This window comes from Lissotriton helveticus, chromosome 4_1 (assembly GCF_964261635.1).
Source record: "Lissotriton helveticus chromosome 4_1, aLisHel1.1, whole genome shotgun sequence".
Classification (NCBI taxonomy): Eukaryota; Metazoa; Chordata; class Amphibia; order Caudata; family Salamandridae; genus Lissotriton; species Lissotriton helveticus.
In genome coordinates, this window is record NC_136063.1 from 95,619,444 (window position 1) to 95,643,415 (window position 23,972).

At 43.9% G+C, this 23,972-nt stretch overlaps 1 protein-coding gene across 1 annotated transcript; it reads right to left on the reverse strand.

The window, feature by feature from the left end:
* Positions 1-1,988: 1,988 nt before the first annotated feature.
* On the reverse strand, positions 1,989-14,019 carry LOC144827943 (uncharacterized). The gene is made up of 2 exons (XM_078686108.1): positions 13,437-14,019; positions 1,989-2,602 (listed from the first exon to the last, which is right to left on the reverse strand). Exons 1-2 carry the CDS (start codon positions 14,017-14,019, stop codon positions 2,169-2,171), a joined length of 1,017 nt encoding a protein of 338 aa, XP_078542234.1. The 3' UTR covers positions 1,989-2,168.
* Positions 14,020-23,972: the final 9,953 nt, after the last annotated feature.

Genomic DNA, 23,972 nt, shown 5'->3' on the forward strand with positions numbered 1-23,972 from the left:
GACTAGAGTAAGGAGAGAGAAGATAGGGGTGAAAGGCTACAAGTAAGCAATGCGGAGAGAGAAGATGAGAGAGGAGTCTAGCGAAAACATAGGAATGAGTGATCGTGAAAAGGGGATATAGAAAAGAAAGCAAAGTAACAGAGCGAAAACTGAAGAAGAACGTTGAGAGAAGAGAATGGATGAGGAAGAGAAAACTGAAGAAAAGAAGGGTGAGAGAGGAAAAATAGTGGATTTATACAGGAAAGCAATGAAAGAAGTAAAGCCAAAGAGGATGGAAAAACAAACAGTTGAAACAGAAGGACAGACAGGAACCTGGAGACAGAAAAGATAGGGAGAAGGGCTGGGTTCGAGGAGAGAGGTCAAGTGGAGCAAATATGGGGAAAAAAGAAAGGATGAGAATAAAGTATGCGGAGGAGATCAAAGGCCATGGAAGATGGAGAAAAATAAAAGAATGAAGAGCGGAACGAGGGAAAGAAGGAAGGAAACAGCATGGAAATGAAAGTAGCAAGTGGATGGGAGGGGACTGAAGACAAAAGGAAGGATGTGAGAGGGGTTGAAGGAAAACTGTAGAATGAAAAGATGTAGGGAGATACAACAGTCACAGGAGGGCAGCGTTGGGTGTTAGTGGAGAGAAGGTAGAAGAACTGAGGGAACCTAGGCAAAAGAGAACAGAAAAGAAGATGGAATGGGGAATAGCGAAGAGGACAGAAGTAAGAGAAAAGTGGGAGGAATCAACAATCACACTTGTTAGAAGAATAGCAGTGAGTACAAGAATGAACTTAGGCTCCATTGAAAGAAATGCTTTGCTAGTTCCCTTTCCCTCTCTTCTGATCTAGTATTTCCTTGCCTGTTTTTATGAATGGTTTGTGCTTGTGCAGGTGCCAGATCGGACATGGTGCCATTGAAGACCAAGAGGTCTATAGAGGACTGGGGAGGATCTGGAGGAGAGAGCTTGTGTGGAGTCGAAGAACCTAAAAAGAGGGATGTGTTCTTTCATTCCCCAAATGGATGCTCATTTTCAACTATCCCTCATGCTTCCCTATGGTGATGCATAAGAAGCTTATCAGGAACTCCTAAAATAGATCATTATGACAGAAAAAGGGTGATCTCTTCTGTCTCGGCTGTTGCCCAATCTCTAACACTACATTTCTTTAGAGAAGTAAAGATTTCTGGGTACCTGATTTGACATATCTATTAGGGGCCTTTGACTGTGACTTTAGATGATGGGTGTGTAAATGCACACAACAATGTGAAAATAGAGCCACAACAGAGCCAAGGTACATGAAGGGCAAAGCTGGTACTTGGCCACTGCGCTAAGACAAAACATTGGAAGCTTGTTTATTCAGTCCACTGTTCCTTAGATTGTACACAGTAGAAGTTACACTTGAGTATGCAACTTAAGGTCAACTCAAGAACGTGAACCTGCCCAGACCTGTCCCAGACGCCACATGGATCTGAAGGCCAGTTGGCCATGCCCACATTGAACTATGTCACCTGAGAGTCACGAATATAGTAGGCCTGTCAAAGGACTAAGCCTGTTATGCCCTAAAACAAATGCATTGTGAAAAGTAAAAAAAAAACTACTAACTAGTGAATTAAGACTGGGCAAATTTAGCAGTGATTATGTCTCCAAGATGGCCTTTGTTTTGCGGAAACATCATGGCAGGATTGAACTTCAGTTATTGCCTGTTTAGATTGTGGCCACCCTTAATCTGTTCAATTGGCAGCAAGCCCTCTTTGTAATACTAGTATTGTGCAAATAATTGTTTATCTGTTAAGTCTGAATTTTGCCATCTCCCTGGGCAGCCTAATTTGTCTTGTAAGGTTTTCATAACCTGTTGCACCTATCATTAATAGGAGTATTTGGTTACTTGTTTCCACATGTATTAGATCACAAATTGCATCTCTAGGTATTTTAGCACCGTGCAACTTTCTGTACATTAAAAGAGTAGCCAGGCTTCAGACCTGTAGAACCGCAGCCATATTTATGAGCTTTTTCTTTACCCAGTGTGCATTCTTTGATGTTCTACCAGATCAGATCTCTGACTAAAATTGGTCTCACATGCTGCACATTGGTGGTACAGATTGTCTGCAGTGTGGATTCTCTGATGATTTACCATTTGTGTCCTCTGAGTGAAGTTTTTCCCACACTCTGTGAACTGGTACAGTCACTTCTGATCATGGACCCTCTGATGTTTATTCAGATGTGAACTTTGGGTAAAGCTTTTCCCGCATTTGTCACAATTGTACGGTCTCTCCCCACTATGGATCCTCTGATGATTTATTAAAATTGTGATTTGACTGAAGCATTTCTGACACTCTTTACACTGATATGGTTTTTGCCCTGTATGGATCCTCTGATGTGTGACCAGCTCTGACCTCCGAGCAAAGCTTTTCTGACACTCGTTGCACTGGTATGGTCTCTCTCCAGTGTGGATTCGCTGATGCTTTACCAAATCTGATCTCTGAGTGAAGCTTTTCCCACATTCATCACACTGATATGGTCTCTCCTCCATATGACTACTCTGATGATATAACAAAGCCGTCCTCTGAGTAAAGCTTTTGTCACAATCTGTGCACTGGTACGGTTTCTCCCCAGTATGTATTCTCAGATGCATGTTAAGAACAGTGCTTCGAGTGAAACTTTTAGGACACACTGTACATTGGTATGGTTTCTCCCCAGTATGAATTCGTTCATGATTTACCAGTTCAGACCTCCGACTGAAGGATTTTTGGCACCCTCTACATGGGTGCAATCTTTCCATTGCATGGATCTTCTGACACTTACACAGAGCTTGTTTTACCCATACAATAAACCTTCCGATGTATGTACAGAACCAATCACCAAGTCAAACTTTCCTCACACACCTTGCTGAATAATTATTCTGACAAAATTGCAGAAGTGGATGCCGTGGAGTTGCAGAGTTGACCAGTGCTTTGGTAACAGAGCTGTGGATGAGGAAAAAAAATGGAAGAAAATGGTCAGGTACTTTCACAAAACTAAACAAGAGCGAGCAATAGAAAGAGGAAGCAGAGATTTTGAGCGAAGGTGCAGGGAATAATTGATGCCAGTGTTTTGGGGTTGAATGATTCTACGCAAACCTGGTATTTTTCAGTGATTTTGCTCTAAATACACATTGCATCAGCACAAAAAAATCATTTGTGGATAGTGATATGATGTCTGTCACCCTTTATGGTCCAATAAGAATTGAGGGTGCGGATATTACAAGAAGTTTGCTTGCACCCTGTACTTCACCTGGGGCTAGTGCAGAGTTAACGCTTCCCTGGGTGTTTCTCACTGGCAGACTGCTTCTGGGACTCTGCTTCCTCAGGTTCTACTGCAGAGGTTACCAGTGCTAGGGAGCCAGTCCCTTTTGTTGCTGGGCAGCATTATTCAAGAAGAAGGTCCTGTGTGCTGATCCTAACTGGTCACTGCAGGGAACACTTTAAAGATCAATTGTAAAGCATTGTCAAGGTATGCTATTGCTGTGATAGAAGACATATTTTACATCCTACAAACAAGTATGATTCTGCAGGACTGCCCAGCATCTCGGAAATAGGAACAGCCCAGGGTTGTGTAATGTTTTTTATCAGGTGCTGATGTTTCCATACAATGACTTTGTTTTTGAAGCTGAGATACGGTACTCTGCCCCTCAAGAAATTTATGGAAGGTTGGAAAAGCAAGGGGGTGCATGACTTAAATTGCCCAGGCTGTAGTTGCCCGGAGGAAACCCTGGGCCACTTTTTATTCGCATGTACAGCCTATAAGCAGGTTAGGAATAAATGGTTGAAACCAGTGTGTAGGGTTTTGGGTGTGAAGGATCATAGATCAGCCCTGCGCATTATGTTAACCAACACTGCCTCTATCTTTATTGTCTGTGGGGTTGCAAAATACCTCGCGGGTGCCTGGATAATTCGTTCTAGGTTGCTGGGCAATGTATAAAAGCGATTTAGGATGATTGTTTTGTTTTAAAACCCTTTTTTCTCTTTTTTTAAATGTTTCGTGCTGTTCTGCTAGAAATGTAATACTATTGGGTAGATTGTTTTTATGTATCTTGCATGTTTGTACTTTTATGATAAATATCTATCGAATAAAGTATTACAACAACATACAATGAATCGTTATACTCCTAGAAATTAATGTCACACACTTTTAGAAGACAAAGACAGAAGCCAGACTTCAAGGCAAGAAAAGCTTTAAGTTCTCCATAAACCACTCTCTCCCCTCCCCATGCGCAGCAACCCCACCTGCCAATAAGAGAAAAGGGATACAATTTCTCTTACTTCCTTGCGAAGGGAGAATTCCACTTCCAAGACGAAAAGAGCAATCACAAAACAAATTCCATAAATATCTGAGAATTGTGACCTGTTTCTGCTGAGATTTCATTACATTGGCATGGGGTACCTCTTTTCCTGACCTGGAGACCCCCTTATAGGAGATGGAGTCCTCAGGGGGTAAAGCATTAGGGGTATAAAATAGAAGACCCTCTTCTATAGGGGCACTAAGCATGAGATTAGCATATTATCTCAATTGTATGCAATAAGGTAGAATTAGAACTTTAGAGGAAAAAGTGGAGAAAAAGTGGAGAGCACCAAATAGTGGTAAAACATAGAGTTAACACAATCATTGTAAAGGCCAGAGGCTGAGTGGAGGCTAAGATGGCCACATCCTGAGGAAACCCCATCTCTTAGCTCTAATCTCCACCCATTCAATCCGTCTGAAGCCTGATTACTCGCATGCTATCCTGTTGGAACCCCTGCTAAATGGTGCCATGCTCTGAGCAGTGCTGCTAGGCATGTCCGGTCTCAAGGTTGGTTGGTGATTGTTGGCCTTTTCCCCTTTCCAAATGATCTGAGGTCTACTTTACTGAAGGGTGTTAGACTTAAAATGTGAAGAGGCAACAAACCCATGTATCCATCCAACACAGAAATAATTGGGGGCTTTCTCTTCTAGGTTTGCCCTTGCACCCCAGTGAGATGTAACAAATATACATCATTTTGCATACAACAAAAATGCCAATATATCAAATCCCCATAGTACAATTAATGTACGTTAGTTTTGGTGCAAATTTTAGAAATAAAAATATTTTGGTTCACTGTTTGATAAGCCGTCAGATGAAGTATGTGTTCAAAATGCTCTTAGTTCATCCAATGAAATATAATTCTTTTGGGCAATTTATAATCCTGGTTCATCCTAAAGCAAAGTATGCTTGATAATGAGAAGTTTAGCTGACGCTTTTAATAGGGCAGAGAGACTGAACGCAGTGACTATCAACTGACTATGGATTGCGTCTCAATACAATATTACTGTTCCAGTGACGATACACAAATGTGAATACAAGGAAGGTACATATGGGCCCAGAAATGCTGATTCAACAACACATGAAATTAGCATCGCCACATGTAAATCTGAAACAGGAGAATTATAAAGATTTTGCCAAGAGTTCCTACTCCTTCAAGAGTTTTTTCTTTAATACTAGCCCTTGTACTCAGGGCTCCCAGCTGCCATTACCAGCTTTCAGGGTGCCTGGAGTGCATCATAGTAGGCCTTCAGCTCACAGGACTGGCTCGAGTTAATTCGTTCTTGCTATGTCATGCAGGAAGTAGTGGAAGATAAGGAGCTCTGTGTCTGTTGCTTCTGTACTGTGCAGGGAACTCCATGTGTTTGCTCAACCCTATTCAAATCTGGGGATGTATGACGTTACAACGCATGCTTTTACAACGCATGCCTTTACAACGCAGTTTTTACAACGCATACTTTTACAACGCATAATGCTTTTAGGCGCTGGATAGGAATAGTTTAATTTACTATTCCAACTCCAGTCCTCGTGGATAGTAGGGAAGGTTATTGAATAGTAAATTAACCTATTCTCTATCCTAGAGCGCTCCCCAGAGCAATGCGTTGTAATAGTTTGCGTTGTAAAAGTTGTGTTGTAAAGGTATGTCGTTGTAAAAGTTTCGTTGTAAAGGCTGTATACCCAAATCTGGTATTGCCCATCTCCATGATGGAGGCCCTGACCATCAGGAAAATGTGCAATTTGTGCCCAGTCAGCTGGAATATGTGTCTTGCACTTATTGTCCAGGGTAGATGGAGCTGGGTCAGAGTGTAGTTTTCATGTTTGACAGGGATCTTCCAGTATGTTCTTTATGGTCTTTCTTGGGTCTTCTTTTGCTTTTTTTGTCATATTTTATTGAGATTGTCAGGCCCGGTCCATACTTTTGTACTATAGTCTGGAGGAGTGGCTTGCTTCTCTGGGCCATGGTCCTTAACCAGTGGTTTAGGGAATTTTACTACTACATTTTGTCCCATATGCCAAGTATTAGAATCCTGCCAAGAATTATAATTCTACCAGCGTGGTTTTATGTTTCGCAGCGCACAAGATGTGTAATTTTTGGTCTCGATTCAGCCTGGAGGAAGCCAATAGTGCAATTGCCAGTGCTGTTGGATAAGTACAGCCAAGACAGTACATTCTTCCATGTACCTCGTTTGCTTCAACACGGAATCTCCAGTTTTGTATCTAGTCCCCAGGTTTCACTTCTGTATCTCAGTATTCCTCTGCGCAATGGTTTTTGCGGAAGCCCGCGAGGAGGGCGACCGGGATTGGTTGCCCCAAGGTAGCCCCCAATCAGGGGGCGAGGCACCAAGAAAGGGGGGGTTACATACTGGCACAAGGCCAAGAAATTTGACATACCCCCCCCTGCAGGAGGAACATGGAATCCCACCCACCCACACCAGAAGAAAGCGGGCATAGCAGCCGCAAGTCATAGGTGAGGCGGAAGAAACCCAGGAAAAATACACAAGAAAAAAAGTAAACTATGGAGATGTTTACCAAGCACATTTGCAAAGTAAAACAGCTTCTTATTTGACCACATAAAACGCCTCTGCACTCTGTCAGAATATTATGTCCATCATCAGGGGTATTTGTGTAGCTCTCTACTACTTACTGAGCAACGTTAAACTCGACCCCGTGAAAGACTTCAAGATGCTGAGCGAAACTGCAGTCTCTAAAGTCCTCCAACATGAATTTAGCTAATTTCCTGCCCCGCACACAACACCCCATTCTACTGACGTAGGATTCTGTCCAGCCATGCACCTTCGTACCACACATTCATACTAAAGCTTGCAATCCACTAATCCTCTCTAAACATCAATTAACTGCAACAGAAAAGTTTAATGCAAAGATAACAATTTGGGACAAAACAATCAAAAATCCAAGATAATGCACTGGGCCCAAAAAGCCTGAAAATTATAATGGCATATTCAGATATATAGCAAGAAACTGGTGAATCCGAAAAAATTCACCTACTCGGGGATAATAGTCATGTAAAACGTCTCATTCAATGCCAATATACTTGTAGCATGCAGGAAGTTTTTTTTTTTTTTTCACCTTTGCCAACCCATCCAGCAAAGAAATTGGCCAATAGCAAGTCGGGTCATTCCTCTTGCCCTTTTTATAAATGGGGATAACTATAGCATCAGACCAGGTAGTTATAAAACCTTCTTGGTTTGCTTTATTTAAAACATTAGTTATCATTGGGGCCCATAAATCAATCTCTGCCTTGTAGGTATCTATAGGGACACCGTCCGGGCCCGGGGCCTTACCAGACGAGCTGTCCTTTATAGCTTTTCTAACTTCCTCATAACTAAAAGTTATGGCTAATGGGAAAGGAGTATGCTGTCTATCGGCCAGGGAATTATAATCCTCAGGTATCGGAATAGTTCCATCAACAGGGGGAATCGATCTGCCATACAATTGTTTAAAATGGGCTACCCATTGCTCACCTGTAATTGCCAAATCGATCAAATCTGCCTCTGTGGTTTGTAGGAAGGGGTCATTAACCACCTTCCAAAAAGCCCTATTGTCTCATTTATCCGAGGCTTCTTTCAGGGCTTCTTTCAGGGCTGCCCCTTGTTCTTTAAAGAGGCTTTTCTTGATTTTATGGTATTTTTATAAGTTTTTCTGGCTATGCAAATTAAATCCCGTTTTTTTAGAATTGTGTGCAGCGCCTTTTTAAGTAATGTCAGTGCTTTTGTGCACTTACTATCAAACCACCTTTGGGGTTTTGAAGCCCCTGTCCGATGTTTTCTTGTTAGTAGGGATTTGACTGTCCCCAATATTTTAGAAAAATAGTTCATTACATGGTCTGGTGCCTCTTCTTCAGTTAAACAGATCATTATGTCTTCAATATTAGAGGCAGCTAGTTTTTCCAAAAATCCCAGGGGGTCTACTTTATCCCATTTAATTATATAGCCGTTCTTTGAAGCTAATCTTATCTCAGGGGAATAATGAAAATTAAACTCAGCCCTGCGTATTAGTGATTTTAGTTTAATACTAAACACTATAGGAAAGTGATCCGAGTGAGGGGCCTGGCCCGTTTCCCAGTATGCCACTTACCCTGCGTGGGATGCAGAAATTAATGTGAAATCGATTATCGAATTGCACCCCCTCCCATTGAAAGCAGGTTGGAATGGTACACTCTGTATACAAATCTCATTTATAAAAACTAAGTTAAAATAAAGAAGTATGTTGTTGATAGAAATACCGAGTGGAGTATGGTTAAAATGGGTAGGGCAATCTTCCCCATAATCCGATAGGCCGCACAAACCATGCGAACAATGAGGAAGATCGTACTATTAAAATCTCCAACCCAGAGCATAATATTATCACCAACCAGCTTATCATATAGGGACATCAAAGTTGAGAGAAGTTTGCTCAAGATTGTCCCACTGCTATCAGGAGGAATGTTATTATAAAAGTTTAAGAGAGTAACATTTTGCAGTGGGCCCCATCTTAACCACAATATCTGGTAATATTCGGTTGCCAAGAATCTTTTAACTTCAAAACCCCCAGTAATAGATAAAAAAGTACACAGACCCCCTTTATTACGGCCATGTGCACTTTGAACAGCATTGGTATGGAAAGTTTGATAACTGTTAATGTGATGAGCTTCTAGGGACCATGTTTCTTGAAGGCAAATCACACTGTGCTTGGTAACAACATCTAGCCAGTGTTGTTGGTAAACTTTATCGACTAAACCAGCCACGTTCCAGGAAAGGAAACTATAGGTAATATCTGTATATTTAGGGATATTTAATCGATTTGATTCAGGGACGTTATGCTGAATCGAGAGAGATTCAGCTACCACAATTGGAGTAACTAATTGATTGTTTTGTGTTAGCAAAGATCCAGTGGGGGCAGTAGATATCATAGGGTCCCCGAGCACTGAGTCATTTTTTGGCCGCCCACTCTTGTTGGAGTTTATTAACGATGAACAGCTTGATGCTACCGGGGTATGAGTCACAGTATGTCCAGATTGTCAATCCAGATCATTAAGATCCGAAAAAACGTCATATCGATTAATTAAAGGAAGTGACCAATATAGTGGGTCGAAGCCTTGCTGGGTGAGCAGGTTCCGGCGTTTGGTGGGTCCTTCTACGAACTCAAAAGGCGAATAGTTTGTAGGCCGCAGTGGGTGTTTCAATAAATGAGAAGGATAGGGATGGCGTTTGTTATATGTAGACACACCGCGGTGACCACGTGGTACTATTAGTGCCTCTGGGTAGAAATAGGTTAAAGTTCGGGGCACTATACTGCTGTGGCCCTGGATCTGGTACCAATCCATGATGTGCGGTACCACCCTACGATCCCTAAAATTGATGATAATTACATCACCAGCAGTGTCTTTTGGTCTTGAACCCACCCACGCTAATCTTCTAACAAACGCTATGTCTCCATCTATATGGGAGGGTAATGGCCTGTTATGTCTGAGCCAATGAATAGCTTTATTCTTTAGCTCAGAATAATCCTCCCTTTTTCCCTCGGTGAGCTCTGGGACACCTGTTAGAACTATCGCATAAGGAACCGCCTCGGGAGGCAGGTCGATGTGACAACCTATGATTTTTGTGGATGTATCTAATGATTGGAGAGTGCCCATAGCGGCATCCTTAGTATTTGGCTGGTTAGTGGCTAAATCTCGTGGTGTGGCAGTTTAAACCCTTCCTCAGCATCTTCAAGGTGTGGAAGCAGGATGCTGTGACTGCCCTGATTTGCATGCCCATGCCCAATTTGCTGTTAATGAAGACATCGAGGTCCCTGACATGGGTGCTGGGTGTGGGTCCGGGTTCGGCTGGCAAACATCTGGAGTCTCATGGTGAGGTGTTGTTGCAGCAGATCACTTGTTTGTTTTTGTCGGTATTGAGTTTGAGACAGCTGGATTTCATTCAATCAGCAATTTCAGTTATGCACGCGGTGAACTTTTTTCTTGCACTGGGGTTTGTATCTGAGAGGAAGAGAATCAGTTGAGTATCGTCGCTGTACCAGAGAGATCATGCAGACATTGGATGGGGCCAAGGAGCTACCCTTGAGGCACTCCGCATATTAGTTTGTGGGCTTCCGAAGAGTAAGGTGCCAGGCTGACAACTTGAGTTCTAACTGTTAAGAAAGAGCATATCCAGTGGAAGGCGTGTCCTTGGATATCGTGCAGAAATATGAAGAAGATGGGTGTAGAATGCCGCCAATAAGTCAAGGAGAATTAAAGCCGCTGTCTCCCCTCGGTCTGCTAGCATGCAGATGTCATCAGTGGCAGCAATTAGTGATGTGTCTGTACTCTGGTTGGGAGTGAAACTGGATTTGGTAGCACCAAGGAGCTGGTAGTTGCTGGGGTGATTGGTGAGGCACCAGTTCGACTAGCTTCTCTAGGACATTGGCCTGGTAGAGTAGCAGGGGGATGGGCTTGTAGTTGGCGAGCAGGGTTGGGTCAGCGAAGGGTTTCTTGAGCATCGGGGGTAATGGTGGCATGTTCCCAGGTGTCTGGGAATGTGGCTGAGATGATTGATGCTTTGATGTGGGAAAGTATGGCAGTAGACATGGTTAGAATGGAAAGGCTAGTATAAGAGAGAGTGGTGATGGGGTAGAGGCTGAGTGTTGGGAAAAGGAGCAGAAGAAAGGTGAAGTAAAATAGATGGAGGCTAAGATGTAAGAAATAGCATAGCTACAAGAGGAAATATGAGGGTTGAGAGGGAGAATTGAGAAAATGGAGAAAGGAAACAGAAAATAGTGGAGGAAGGAGAGAGGGTAGAGGAGAGAGAAGGAAAAGGGGAGCTAAAAAGAGGTAGGAGAGTAGATAAAGAAAGAGAAAAGACAAGACAGGTAGAATAAAAAGAAAAAGGAAAAGAGCAATGAAGAGAAAAGCTATAGAATGGAGGCAGAAGGGGCTGTGGTGATAAACAATAGGAGGGTATTACTGTGGACAGACTAGAGTAAGGAGAGAGAAGATAGGGGTGAAAGGCTACAAGTAAGCAATGCGGAGAGAAAAGATGAGAGAGGAGTCTAGCGAAAACATAGGAATGAGTGATCGTGAAAAGGGGATATAGAAAAGAAAGCAAAGTAACAGAGCGAAAACTGAAGAAGAACGTTGAGAGAAGAGAATGGATGAGGAAGAGAAAACTGAAGAAAAGAAGGGTGAGAGAGGACAAATACTGGATTTATACAGGAAAGCAATGAAAGAAGTAAAGCCAAAGAGGATGGAAAAACAAACAGTTGAAACAGAAGGACAGACAGGAACCTGGAGACAGAAAAGATAGGGAGAAGGGCTGGGTTCGAGGAGAGAGGTCAAGTGGAGCAAATATGGGGAAAAAAGAAAGGATGAGAATAAAGTATGCGGAGGAGATCAAAGGCCATGGAAGATGGAGAAAAATAAAAGAATGAAGAGCGGAATGAGGGAAAGAAGGAAGGAAACAGCATGGAAATGAAAGTAGCAAGTGGATGGGAGGGGACTGAAGACAAAAGGAAGGATGTGAGAGGGGTTGAAGGAAAACTGTAGAATGAAAAGATGTAGGGAGATACAACAGTCACAGGAGGGCAGTGTTGGGTGTTAGCGGAGAGAAGGTAGAAGAACTGAGGGAACCTAGGCAAAAGAGAACACAAAAGAAGATGGAATGGGGAATAGCGAAGAGGACAGAAGTAAGAGAAAAGTGGGAGGAATCAACAATCACACTTGTTAGAAGAATAGCAGTGAGTACAAGAATGAACTTAGGCTCCATTGAAAGAAATGCTTTGCTAGTTCCCTTTCCCTCTCTTCTGATCTAGTATTTCCTTGCCTGTTTTTATGAATGGTTTGTGCTTGTGCAGGTGCCAGATCGGACATGGTGCCATTGAGGACCAAGAGGTCTATAGAGGACTGGGGAGGATCTGGAGGAGAGAGCTTGTGTGGAGTCGAAGAACCTAAAAAGAGGGATCTGTTCTTTCATTCCCCAAATGGATGCTCATTTTCAACTATCCCCCATGCTTTCCTATGGTGATGCATAAGAAGCTTATCAGGAACTCCTAAAATAGATCATTATGACAGAAAAAGGGTGATCTCTTCTGTCTCGGCTGTTGCCCAATCTCTAACACTACATTTCTTTAGAGAAGTAAAGATTACTGGGTACCTGATTTGACATATCTATTAGGGGCCTTTGACTGTGACCTTAGATGATGGGTGTGTAAATGCACACAACAATGTGAAAATAGAGCCACAACAGACCCAAGGTACATGAAGGGCAAAGCTGGTACTTGGCCACTGCGCTAAGACAAAACATTGGAAGCTTGTTTATTCAGTCCACTGTTCCTTAGATTGTACACAGTAGAAGTTACACTTGAGTATGCAACTTAAGGTCAACTCAAGAACTTGAACCTGCCCAGACCTGTCCCAGACGCCACATGGATCTGCAGGCCAGTTGGCCATGCCCACATTGAACTATGTCACCTGAGAGTCACGAATATAGTAGGCCTGTCAAAGGACTAAGCCAGTTATGCCCTAAAACAAATGCATTGTGAAAAGTAAAAAAAAAAACTACTAACTAGTGAATTAAGACTGGGCAAATTTAGCAGTGATTATGTCTCCAAGATGGCCTTTGTTTTGCGGAAACATCATGGCAGGATTGAACTTCAGTTATTACCTGTTTAGATTGTGGCCACCCTTAATCTGTTCAATTGGCAGCAAGCCCTCTTTGTAATACTAGTATTGTGCAAATAATTGTTTATCTGTTAAGTCTGAATTTTGCCATCTCCCTGGGCAGCCTAATTTGTCTTGTAAGGTTTTCATAACCTGTTGCACCTATCATTAATAGGAGTATTTGGTTACTTGTTTCCACATGTATTAGATCACAAATTGCATCTCTAGGTATTTTAGCACCTTGCAACTTTCTGTACATTAAAAGAGTAGCCAGGCTTCAGACCTGTAGAACCGCAGCCATATTTATGAGCTTTTTCTTTACCCAGTGTGCATTCTTTGATGTTCTACCAGATCAGATATCTGACTAAAATTGGTCTCACATGCTGCACATTGGTGGTACAGATTGTCTGCAGTGTGGATTCTCTGAGGATTTACCATTTGTGTCCTCTGAGTGAAGTTTTTCCCACACTCTGTGAACTGGTACAGTCACTTCTGATCATGGACCCTCTGATGTTTATTCAGATGTGAACTTTGGGTAAAGCTTTTCCCGCATTTGTCACAATTGTACGGTCTCTCCCCACTATGGATCCTCTGATGATTTATTAAAATTGTGATTTGACTGAAGCATTTCTGACACTCTTTACACTGATATGGTTTTTGCCCTGTATGGATCCTCTGATGTGTGACCAGCTCTGACCTCCGAGCAAAGCTTTTCTGACACTCGTTGCACTGGTATGGTCTCTCTCCAGTGTGGATTCGCTGATGCTTTACCAAATCTGATCTCTGAGTGAAGCTTTTCCCACATTCATCACACTGATATGGTCTCTCCTCCATATGACTACTCTGATGATATAACAAAGCCGTCCTCTGGGTAAAGCTTTTGTCACAATCTGTGCACTGGTACGGTTTCTCCCCAGTATGTATTCTCAGATGCATGTTAAGAACAGTGCTTCGAGTGAAACTTTTAGGACACACTGTACATTGGTATGGTTTCTCCCCAGTATGAATTCGTTCATGATTTACCAGTTCAGACCTCCGACTGAAGGATTTTTGGCACCCTCTACATGGGTGCAATCTTTGCATTGCATGGATCTTCTGACACTTACACAGAGCTTGTTTTACCCATACAATAAACCTTCCGATGTATGTACAGAACCAATCACCAAGTCAAACTTTCCTCACACACCTTGCTGAATAATTATTCTGACAAAATTGCAGAAGTGGATGCCGTGGAGTTGCAGAGTTGACCAGTGCTGTGGTAACAGACCTGTGGATGAGAAAAAAAAATGGAAGAAAATGGTCAGGTACTTTCACAAAACTAAACAAGAGCGAGCAATAGAAAGAGGAAGCAGAGATTTTGAGCGAAGGTGCAGGGAATAATTGATGCCAGTGTTTTGGGGTTGAATGATTCTACGCAAACCTGGTATTTTTCAGTGATTTTGCTCTAAATACACATTGCATCAGCACAAAAAAATCATTTGTGGATAGTGATATGATGTCTGTCACCCTTTATGGTCCAATAAGAATTGAGGGTGCGGATATTACAAGAAGTTTGCTTGCACCCTGTACTTCACCTGGGGCTAGTGCAGAGTTAACGCTTCCCTGGGTGTTTCTCACTGGCAGACTGCTTCTGGGACTCTGCTTCCTCAGGTTCTACTGCAGAGGTTACCAGTGCTAGGGAGCCAGTCCCTTTTGTTGCTGGGCAGCATTATTCAAGAAGAAGGTCCTGTGTGTTGATCCTAACTGGTCACTGCAGGGAACACTTTAAAGATCAATTGTAAAGCATTGTCAAGGTATGCTATTGCTGTGATAGATGACATATTTTACATCCTACAAACAAGTATGATTCTGCAGGACTGCCCAGCATCTCGGAAATAGGAACAGCCCAGGGTTGTGTAATATTTTTTATCAGGTGCTGATGTTTCCATACAATGACTTTGTTTTTGAAGCTGAGATACGGTACTTTGCCCCTCAAGAAATGTATGGAAGGTTGGAAAAGCAAGGGGGTGCATGACTTAAATTGCCCAGGCTGTAGTTGCCCGGAGAAAACCCTGGGCCACTTTTTATTCGCATGTACAGCCTATAAGCAGGTTAGGAATAAATGGTTGAAACCAGTGTGTAGGGTTTTGGGTGTGAAGGATCATAGATCAGCCCTGCGCATTATGTTAACCAACACTGCCTCTATCTTTATTGTCTGTGGGGTTGCAAAATACCTCGCGGGTGCCTGGATAATTCGTTCTAGGTTGCTGGGCAATGTATAAAAGCGATTTAGGATGATTGTTTTGTTTTAAAACCCTTTTTTCTCTTTTTTTTATTGTTTCGTGCTGTTCTGCTGGAAATGTAATACTATTGGGTAGATTGTTTTTATGTATCTTGCATGTTTGTACTTTTATGATAAATATCTATCGAATAAAGTATTACAACAACATACAATGAATCGTTATACTCCTAGAAATTAATATCACAAACTTTTAGAAGACAAGGACAGAAGCCAGACTTCAAGGCAAGAAAAGCTTTAAGTTCTCCATAAACCACTCTCTCCCCTACCCATGCGCAGCAACCCCACCTGCCAATAAAAGAAAAGGGATACAATTTCTCTTACTTCCTTGCGAAGGGAGAATTCCACTTCCAAGACGAAAAGAGCAATCACAACACAAATTCCATAAATATCTGAGAATTGTGACCTGTGTCTGCTGAGATTTCATTACATTGGCATGGGGTACCTCTTTTCCTGACCTGGAGACCCCCTTATAGGAGATGGAGTCCTCAGGGGGTAAAGCATTAGGGGTATAAAATAGAAGACCCTCTTCTATAGGGGCACTAAGCATGAGACTAGCATATTATCTCAATTGTATGCAATAAGGTAGAATTAGAACTTTAGAGGAAAAAGTGGAGAAAAAGTGGAGAGCACCAAATAGTGGAAAAACATAGAGTTAACACAATCATTGTAAAGGCCAGAGGCTGAGTGGAGGCTAAGATGGCCACATCCTGAGGAAACCCCATCTCTTAGCTCTAATCTCCACCCATTCAATCCGTCTGAAGCCTGATTACTCGCATGTTATCCTGTTGGAGCCCCTGCTAAATGGTGCCATGCTCTGAGCAGTGCTGCTAGGCATGTCCGGTCTCAAGGTTGGTTGGTGATTGTTGGCCTTTTCCCCTTTCCAAATGATCTGAGGTCTACTTTACTGAAGGGTCTTAGACTTAAAATGTGAAGAGGCAACAAACCCATGTATCCATCCAACACAGAAATAATTGGGGGCTTTCTCTTCTAGGTTTGCCCTTGCACCCCAGTGAGATGTAACAAATATATATCATTTTGCATACAACAAAAATGCCAATATATCAAATCCCCATAGTACAATTAATGTACGTTAGTTTTGGTGCAAATTTTAGAAATAAAAATATTTTGGTTCACTGTCTGATAAGCCGTCAGATGAAGTATGTGTTCAAAATGCTCTTAGTTCATCCAATGAAATATAATTCTTTTGGGCAATTTATAATCCTGGTTTATCCTAAAGCTAAGTATGCTTGATAAGGAGAAGTTTAGCTGACGCTTTTGATAGGGCAGAGAGACTGAACGCAGTGACTATCAACTGACTATGGATTGCGTATGAATACAATATTACTGTTCCAGTGACGATACACAAATGTGAATACAAGGAAGGTACATATGGGCCCAGAAAAGCTGATTTAACAATACATGAAATTAGCATCGCCACATGTGAATCTGAAATAGGAGAATTATAAAGATTTTGCCAAGAGTTCCTACTCCTTCAAGAGTTTTTCTTTGATACTAGCCCTTGTACTCTTGGCTCCCAGCTGCCATTACCAGCTTTCAGGGTGCCTGGAGTGCATCATAGTAGGCCTTCAGCTCACAGGACTGGCTCGAGTTAATTCGTTCTTGCTATGTCAGGCAGGAAGTAGTGGAAGATAAGGAGCTCTGTGTCTGTTGCTTCTGTACTGTGCAGGGAACTCCATGTGTTTGCTCAACCCTATTCAAATCTGGGGATGTATGACGTTACAACGCATGCTTTTACAACGCATGCCTTTACAACGCAGTTTTTACAACGCATACTTTTACAACGCATAATGCTTTTAGGCGCTGGATAGGAATAGTTTAATTTACTATTCCAACTCCAGTCCTCGTGGATAGTAGGGAAGGTTATTGGATAGTAAATTAACCTATTCCCTATCCTAGAGCGCCCCCCAGAGCAATGCGTTGTAATAGTTTGCGTTGTAAAAGTTGTGTTGTAAAGGTATGTCGTTGTAAAAGTTTCGTTGTAAAGGCTGTATACCCAAATCTGGTATTGCCCATCTCCATGATGGAGGCCCTGACCATCAGGAAAATGTGCAATTTGTGCCCAGTCAGCTGGAATATGTGTCTTGCACTTATTGTCCAGGGTAGAAGGAGCTGGGTCAGAGTGTAGTTTTCATGTTTGACAGGGATCTTCCAGTATGTTCTTTATGGTCTTTCTTGGGTCTTCTTTTGCTTTTTTTGTCATATTTTATTGAGATTGTCAGGCCCGGTCCATACTTTTGTACTATAGTCTGGAGGAGTGGCTTGCTTCTCTGGGCCATGGTCCTGAGCCAGTGGTTTAGGGAATTTTACTACTACATTTTGTCCCATATGCCAAGTATTAGAATCCTGCCAAGAATTATAATTCTACCAGCGTGGTTTTATGTTTCGCAGCGCACAAGATGTGTATTTTCTGGTCTCGATTCAGCCTGGAGGAAGCCAATAGTGCAATTGCCAGTGCTGTTGGATAAGTACAGCCAAGACAGTACATTCTTCCATGTACCTCGTTTGCTTCAACACGGAATCTCCAGTTTTGTATCTAGTCCCCAGATTTCACTTCTGTATCTCAGTATTCCTCTGCGCAATGGTTTTTGCGGAAGCCCGCGAGGAGGGCGACCGGGATTGGTTGCCCCAATGTAGCCCCCAATCAGGGGGCGAGGCACCAAGAAAGGGGGGGTTACATAGGGGCACAAGGCCAAGAAATTTGACATACCCCCCCTGCAGGAGGAACATGGAATCCCACCCACCCACACCAGAAGGAAGCGGGCATAGCAGCCGCAAGTCATAGGTGAGGCGGAAGAAACCCAGGAAAAATACACAAGAAAAAAAGTAAACTATGGAGATGTTTACCAAGCACATTTGCAAAGTAAAACAGCATTTGTGTTCAGATAAAACATTGGTACTCCTCTGCAGTGTGCCCTTCCTGCATGCTACAAGTATATTGGCATTGAATGAGACGTTTTACATGACTATTATCCCCGAGTAGGTGAATTGTTTCGGTTTCACCAGTTTTTTGCTATATATCTGAATATGCCATTATAGTTTTCAGGCTTTTTGGGCCCAGTGCATTATCTTGGATTTTTGATTGTTTTGTCCCAAATTGTTATCTTTGCATTAAACTTTTCTGTTGCAGTTAATTGATGTTTAGAGAGGATTAGTGGATTGCAAGCTTTAGTATGAATGTGTGGTACGAAGGTGCATGGGTGGACAGAATCCTACGTCAGTAGAATGGGGTGTTGTGTGCGGGGCAGGAAATTAGCTAAATTCCTGTTGGAGGACTTTAGAGACTGCAGTTTCGCTCAGCATCTTGAAGTCTTTCACGGGGTCGATTTTAACGTTGCTCGGTAAGTAGTAGAGAGCTACACAAATACCCCTGATGATGGACATAATATTCTGACAGAGTGCAGAGGCGTTTTATGTGGTCAAATAAGAAGCTGTTTTACTTTGCAAATGTGCCTGGTAAACATCTCCATAGTTTACTTTTTTTCTTGTGTATTTTTCCTGGGTTTCTTCCGCCTCACCTATGACTTGCGGCTGCTATGCCTGCTTCCTTCTGGTGTGGGTGGGTGGGATTCCATGTTCCTCTTGCAGGGGGGGTATGTGAAATTTCTGGGCCTTGTGCCCCTATGTAACCCCCCCTTTCTTGGTGCCTCGCCCCCTGATTGGGGGCTACCTTGGGCAACCAATCCCGGTCGCCCTCCTCGCGGGCTTCCGTGACGGGTGGTGGGGCTACCCGCCTCTGGGCGGCGTTTGTCCCAAGCCCAAATTGGGTTCGGCAATGCCTTCTCCAGCCCGGATTGCCTGCACTGCGTCCTCTAGCTGACCTTCCCAGAATCTGTCCCTGGTCTGCTTTGCACTTTATGAGGGTGATCTTCTGGAAATTACTAAAGTGTGCTCTTTACAACACTGACCCCCTAACCTCGCCTCTTCTAATATTTCTGAGTATATGGGTCACCTTACTGCAACGCTTTTTCTATAGCCCGAATCCACAAATTGCTAATAAGTTAGGCTGTAAATGGTTAAGTGTGGGGCTATTTCACCCCGGAATCTCTGGAATGATGCAATACTCGGACACTAGGGCCAACGTGACCTTTTTCCTGGAGCACCTTGAACAGAATAAATATGCTGCTTGGGCAAACCTAGAAATGGGTGACTGATTAACGATGGGAAAGAAGCGCCAGTACCTCCACGAGGAGATCAGGTAATGCTGTCTGTAGCAACCAGCAAAAACACCCGTATAGCCCGACCCCGCATGGCTGAACCTGCCGCTGCGTGATGCGGATTTCGCCCCTCGGCCAGCTTAAGTGCGTCCTAACTTGACCTTTATTCTCCCACGCACCAGGTACAGGCAAGCTCTGGGTTGCGTCCCCATAGTTCACTTCCCTCTGTTGCTTGCCTTCACGTCTGCAAATCTTTGTCTCAGATAGGCCCGCTGGATCTAGCCCTGACGTGGTCCTCAATGACCGACTTCCAGGCCCTCGCAGTTGTCCTGCCTTGCTCTGCCGCCCTGTCACTCCTGGTGTATTTTCTGCCCTAATCTCAAGATTGCCAGGAGTTGTCAGTGGAGCTGAAGCTAGCCTCACCTCAGACCGCACCCTCCTACTGTGTCCATTTCGTTTGTCAGGGGATTTACTCTTCACGCCTGTACCTGAATGAAATGTTATTTGTCTACGCGCAGCTATGCCCAATGGGCGTCAAGGCGCCTAACTCAAAAACTAGCTGACGGCAACCAGAACCAGGAGCTCACTGGTAGGCTTTAATGAAGCACCAAGTTTTCAATGCTTTCCTGAAGAGATCCAGTGAAGGCTGTAACTTTATCTCCAGGGGGAGAGCATTCCATAGTTGGGGTGCAAGAATGGAGAAGGCTTTGCTCCCCCATCTCGCCATCCTGGCGCGTGGGACTACCAGTTGGTTAAGCTCGAGAGAGCGGAGACATCTATTTGGGACATACCTGGATAGCAAGGATCCCAAAGCATCATTCGGGCCTGCCCTCAAGGCACTGTAAGTAAGGCAGAGAAGTTTAAACAAACCTATGTACACTGACTAGCTACCCGCGCGTTCCTTCCCCGCTTGGCCCAGCAGCTGCATCATGCCCGGTTCGAGCCGGGGGGTCGGGTGGGCCAAGCCCAACCAAACATGAGCCTGTCCCACCCAAACATGAGCCATGGTGCTCGCAGTGAGGACAAAGCATCTCCCCCAGAATTCCTCTGCCATACACTCGACAGACCACAAAGGAGGGGTGGAGGGCTGGCAGTTATTTATTATAATACCATAGAGCCCGCATTCCTCACAGCCTCAAATCTAGCTGTCCCTAAGTGCACGCACTCCCCCACATGACATTTGAGGCCTTCCTCCTCTATCGGCCCCAGAGGTGTGCTCCTTGAATCTATTGGAACGCTCCTGGAGGAGGGGCTTTGTGCCAACTCTTTCACAGTAATAAGGGACTTCAATTTTCATCTTGAGGACCTCTTGGACACCGATAATTTGAGGCTGAAACAAGTTATGAGCGGAGGGGACCTTGAGCAGCTTGTAGAAGGCCCTACTCACGTAGCAGGGCACCCTTTAGATGGATTTTTCTCCAACAATACGAGCCTTCCCTTCACCGAGGTACTGCCACTCCCCTGGTCTGGTCATGCTGCCATTCTATTTGAACTATCGCAGACTTCTCACCATCAACAGAAACCAGAGCCCAAAGACAAGATAGCAATAACGGCCTGGAAAAACGTTAACAGTTTTGATTTAGGAAATCTTCTGAAAGCTATAGCCCACATTCTTCCACCCAGAGTAGAGGAGGCTACGGCTGCATATTCGGGATGGATGGATGCTGCATGCAGTAAACTAGCCCCGGTCAAATTGTAGAACCCCAAACGACCCCTTCCTTCAGCCCCCTGGTACTGTGAAAACCTACAAAAGCACTAAACTGATTGTAAGCGGCTAGAACGTGCCTGGAGAAAAAGGTAGAATATTATCAATAAAGAGGCTTATAAGGTTTCATATACCTCGGAATATACATTGCCCCCCAAGCTGAGCAATTTACTTAAGATAATCTCATTAAGCCCCTGGCTTGTTTCCGCCGAGACGTCAAACACTGGCGTTCCTTACCCCTCACCCTACTAGGCAGAGCAGCCCTCTTCAAAATGATGGCATTGCCCATATTTGTATATGCCCTACAGAATACCCCCTTTCATATCCCCCCTTCCTGTTTTGCATTTATAAATGCCGAAGTGACCAAACTCCTTTGGGACAGAGGGACAGCTCGTATCGCCATGAAAAAACTGGTTAGGGGATGGTATGATGGCGGGATCGCCCTCCCGCACATACAGACATACTACTGGGCGTCACAGTTGACACTGATAAACCAATGGTTTCTCGCGCCACAGGATGACCCTGCCTTCCGCATGGACCGCCACCTACTAGGCGCTGAAGGGATAATGGGGGTGTTGTATAATAAACCTAAGAAATCGCGCTACACAGGCCCTACTGCCCATACATTGCAAATCTGGCATGAGGCACAGGGGGCGATGGGATGGGAGGGGACTCTCACACAGGCAACCCCACTGTGGGACACCAGAAAACTTGGGAGGCTACGGAACACTAAGGGATTCCGACAGTGGGACCGCATAGGGATATCTAAACTGGGGGACCTCTGGAAAAAAGGAGAAGTTGTATCCTTTACTCAACTCCAAGACACGTACAAGTTAGCCCATACTGAAGTTTATAGATACGCCCAGATCAGACATGCTCTACTAGCAGTGATTCAGACGGGCACACAGTTACCCGAATCCTCCCCTTTAGAGGACAGACTGCTCACGGATCACCTCCAAACAAAAGCTATATCCCTCACTTATCGGAAAATAATTAACAATCAACAAGACCCCACAGAGGCTCTGAAAATGAAGTGTAAGGCAGAGGTGGGGGACTTAGATGAAGACAACTGGCAAACAGCCCTGATGTCCCAGAGGGAAGTAGCAATCCCTTCCACCCTTAGGTTGCTTCAACTGGAAATCCTACACCGTATTTATTACACAAGAACTTTGCTATACAAAATAGCTAAAGCAGGCAATCCGTTCTGCCTCCGACACTGCACCGCTGAGGGCACTTTCTTGCATACACTCTGGGACTGTCCACGGATCACCCCTTACTGGACTGCGGTCCTTCGCATGATGTCCCAAGTGACTGAAGTAGTGATCCCATTGACCCTGCAACACTGCTTACTTAACATATGGGAGCCCACGGATTTAAATCATACTGATCAAGACTGGGTGACATTGGGGACGACCTTAGCCAAACGCAACGTAGCACAGTGCTGGGGATCGAAATTCTCTCCAACACACCAGCAATTGTGTCGTGATATGGACCACGCAATGGTGACAGAGAAATCTGTATACATTCACAGAAACTACCCTAAAAAATGGTTGAGGGTTTGGGGAAAGTGGAATCACTATCGAGGAGACCTCCGTAAACACCCCCACCAGCACGAGACTCAGATGACAGTGACTAGATTAGGCATACTCCCGAGACAGGCCCAGCCACATTACATGCCACCCGAAGGACATAGAGGAGTGGATGGAGCACATGTTCTACTACGTTGTACTGTGCCACGCTTCAATGACCCAAGACTGTTATTAATGCATGCTGCCGAAATTTCTTTGATGTACTGTATGACTGTTGATGTACTTCAAAATATCAATAAAAAATGTTATAAAAAAAAAATAAAGAGGCTTATAAAGCAAGTCTCTCTCTCTATAAAAATTACTTTTTGAAACTAAAAGGGCATATTTTGCGGAGCAGATCAACAAGGCCAAATCCTCCTGCAAAGAACTTTTTAAAACCATAACTAAACTTACGAACCACGCCAGGCCCAACATATATTGCATTCCAGAACTCTGCGAAACACTAGCCTCCTTCTTTCAGCAAAAGGTGGAAGTAATTTTCTCCTCCTTCATCCATCAGCAAAGAGAGGACCCTGAGGTTTTAATGAGGTCGACGCTCACTGCCACCAAATCATCACCTACATAAGAGGGCTTTACATCACTAGAGACTCAAGATGTAATCAATCTCTTGATGGTGACTCGATCCGGATATCCCATGGACCCTTGTCCAGTGTCCGTGATCACACACATCCCTGATGTCATTGGGTCAGTCCTTATCCGTTTATTTAACACCATCTTCAATTCAGGCCAATTTCCTACAACCTGGAAATCAGCGTCTATATTTCCTTTCATAAAAAAGCCAAACCTGGATCCCAATGATCCGAACGACTATAGACCTATCTCGCGCCTCCCATTGCTGGCAAAAATTATTGAGAGAGCCATGAAAGTTCAACTTAGCATGTTCTTCCAGACCAACTGTTTACTTGATCCCACGCAATATGTCTTTTGTGCTGAACACAGTACTGAGCTGGCCCTGATTAAAGCTACGGAGGATGTACGAGAGGCCTTGGACAAGGGAGGCGCTGCGATCCTGATCATGCTGGATCTTTCAGCTGCCTTTGATACGGTCCTTGACGAAGTTCTGATGGACTGTTTATCAACAGCAGGGATTCAGGGTAAGGCCTGGAACCTTCTACAATATTTTCTGCTGACAGAACCCAAACGGTGGATCTGGGCAGGGATAAGCCTTTTCCCTTCCTTGTGGAGTGCTGCAGGGGTCGTCCCTTAGTCCTATGATCTTTAATATTATATACGTGTACCCGCTGGCAGCACTAACATCTTATGCGAACGACACACAAATTGTGCTG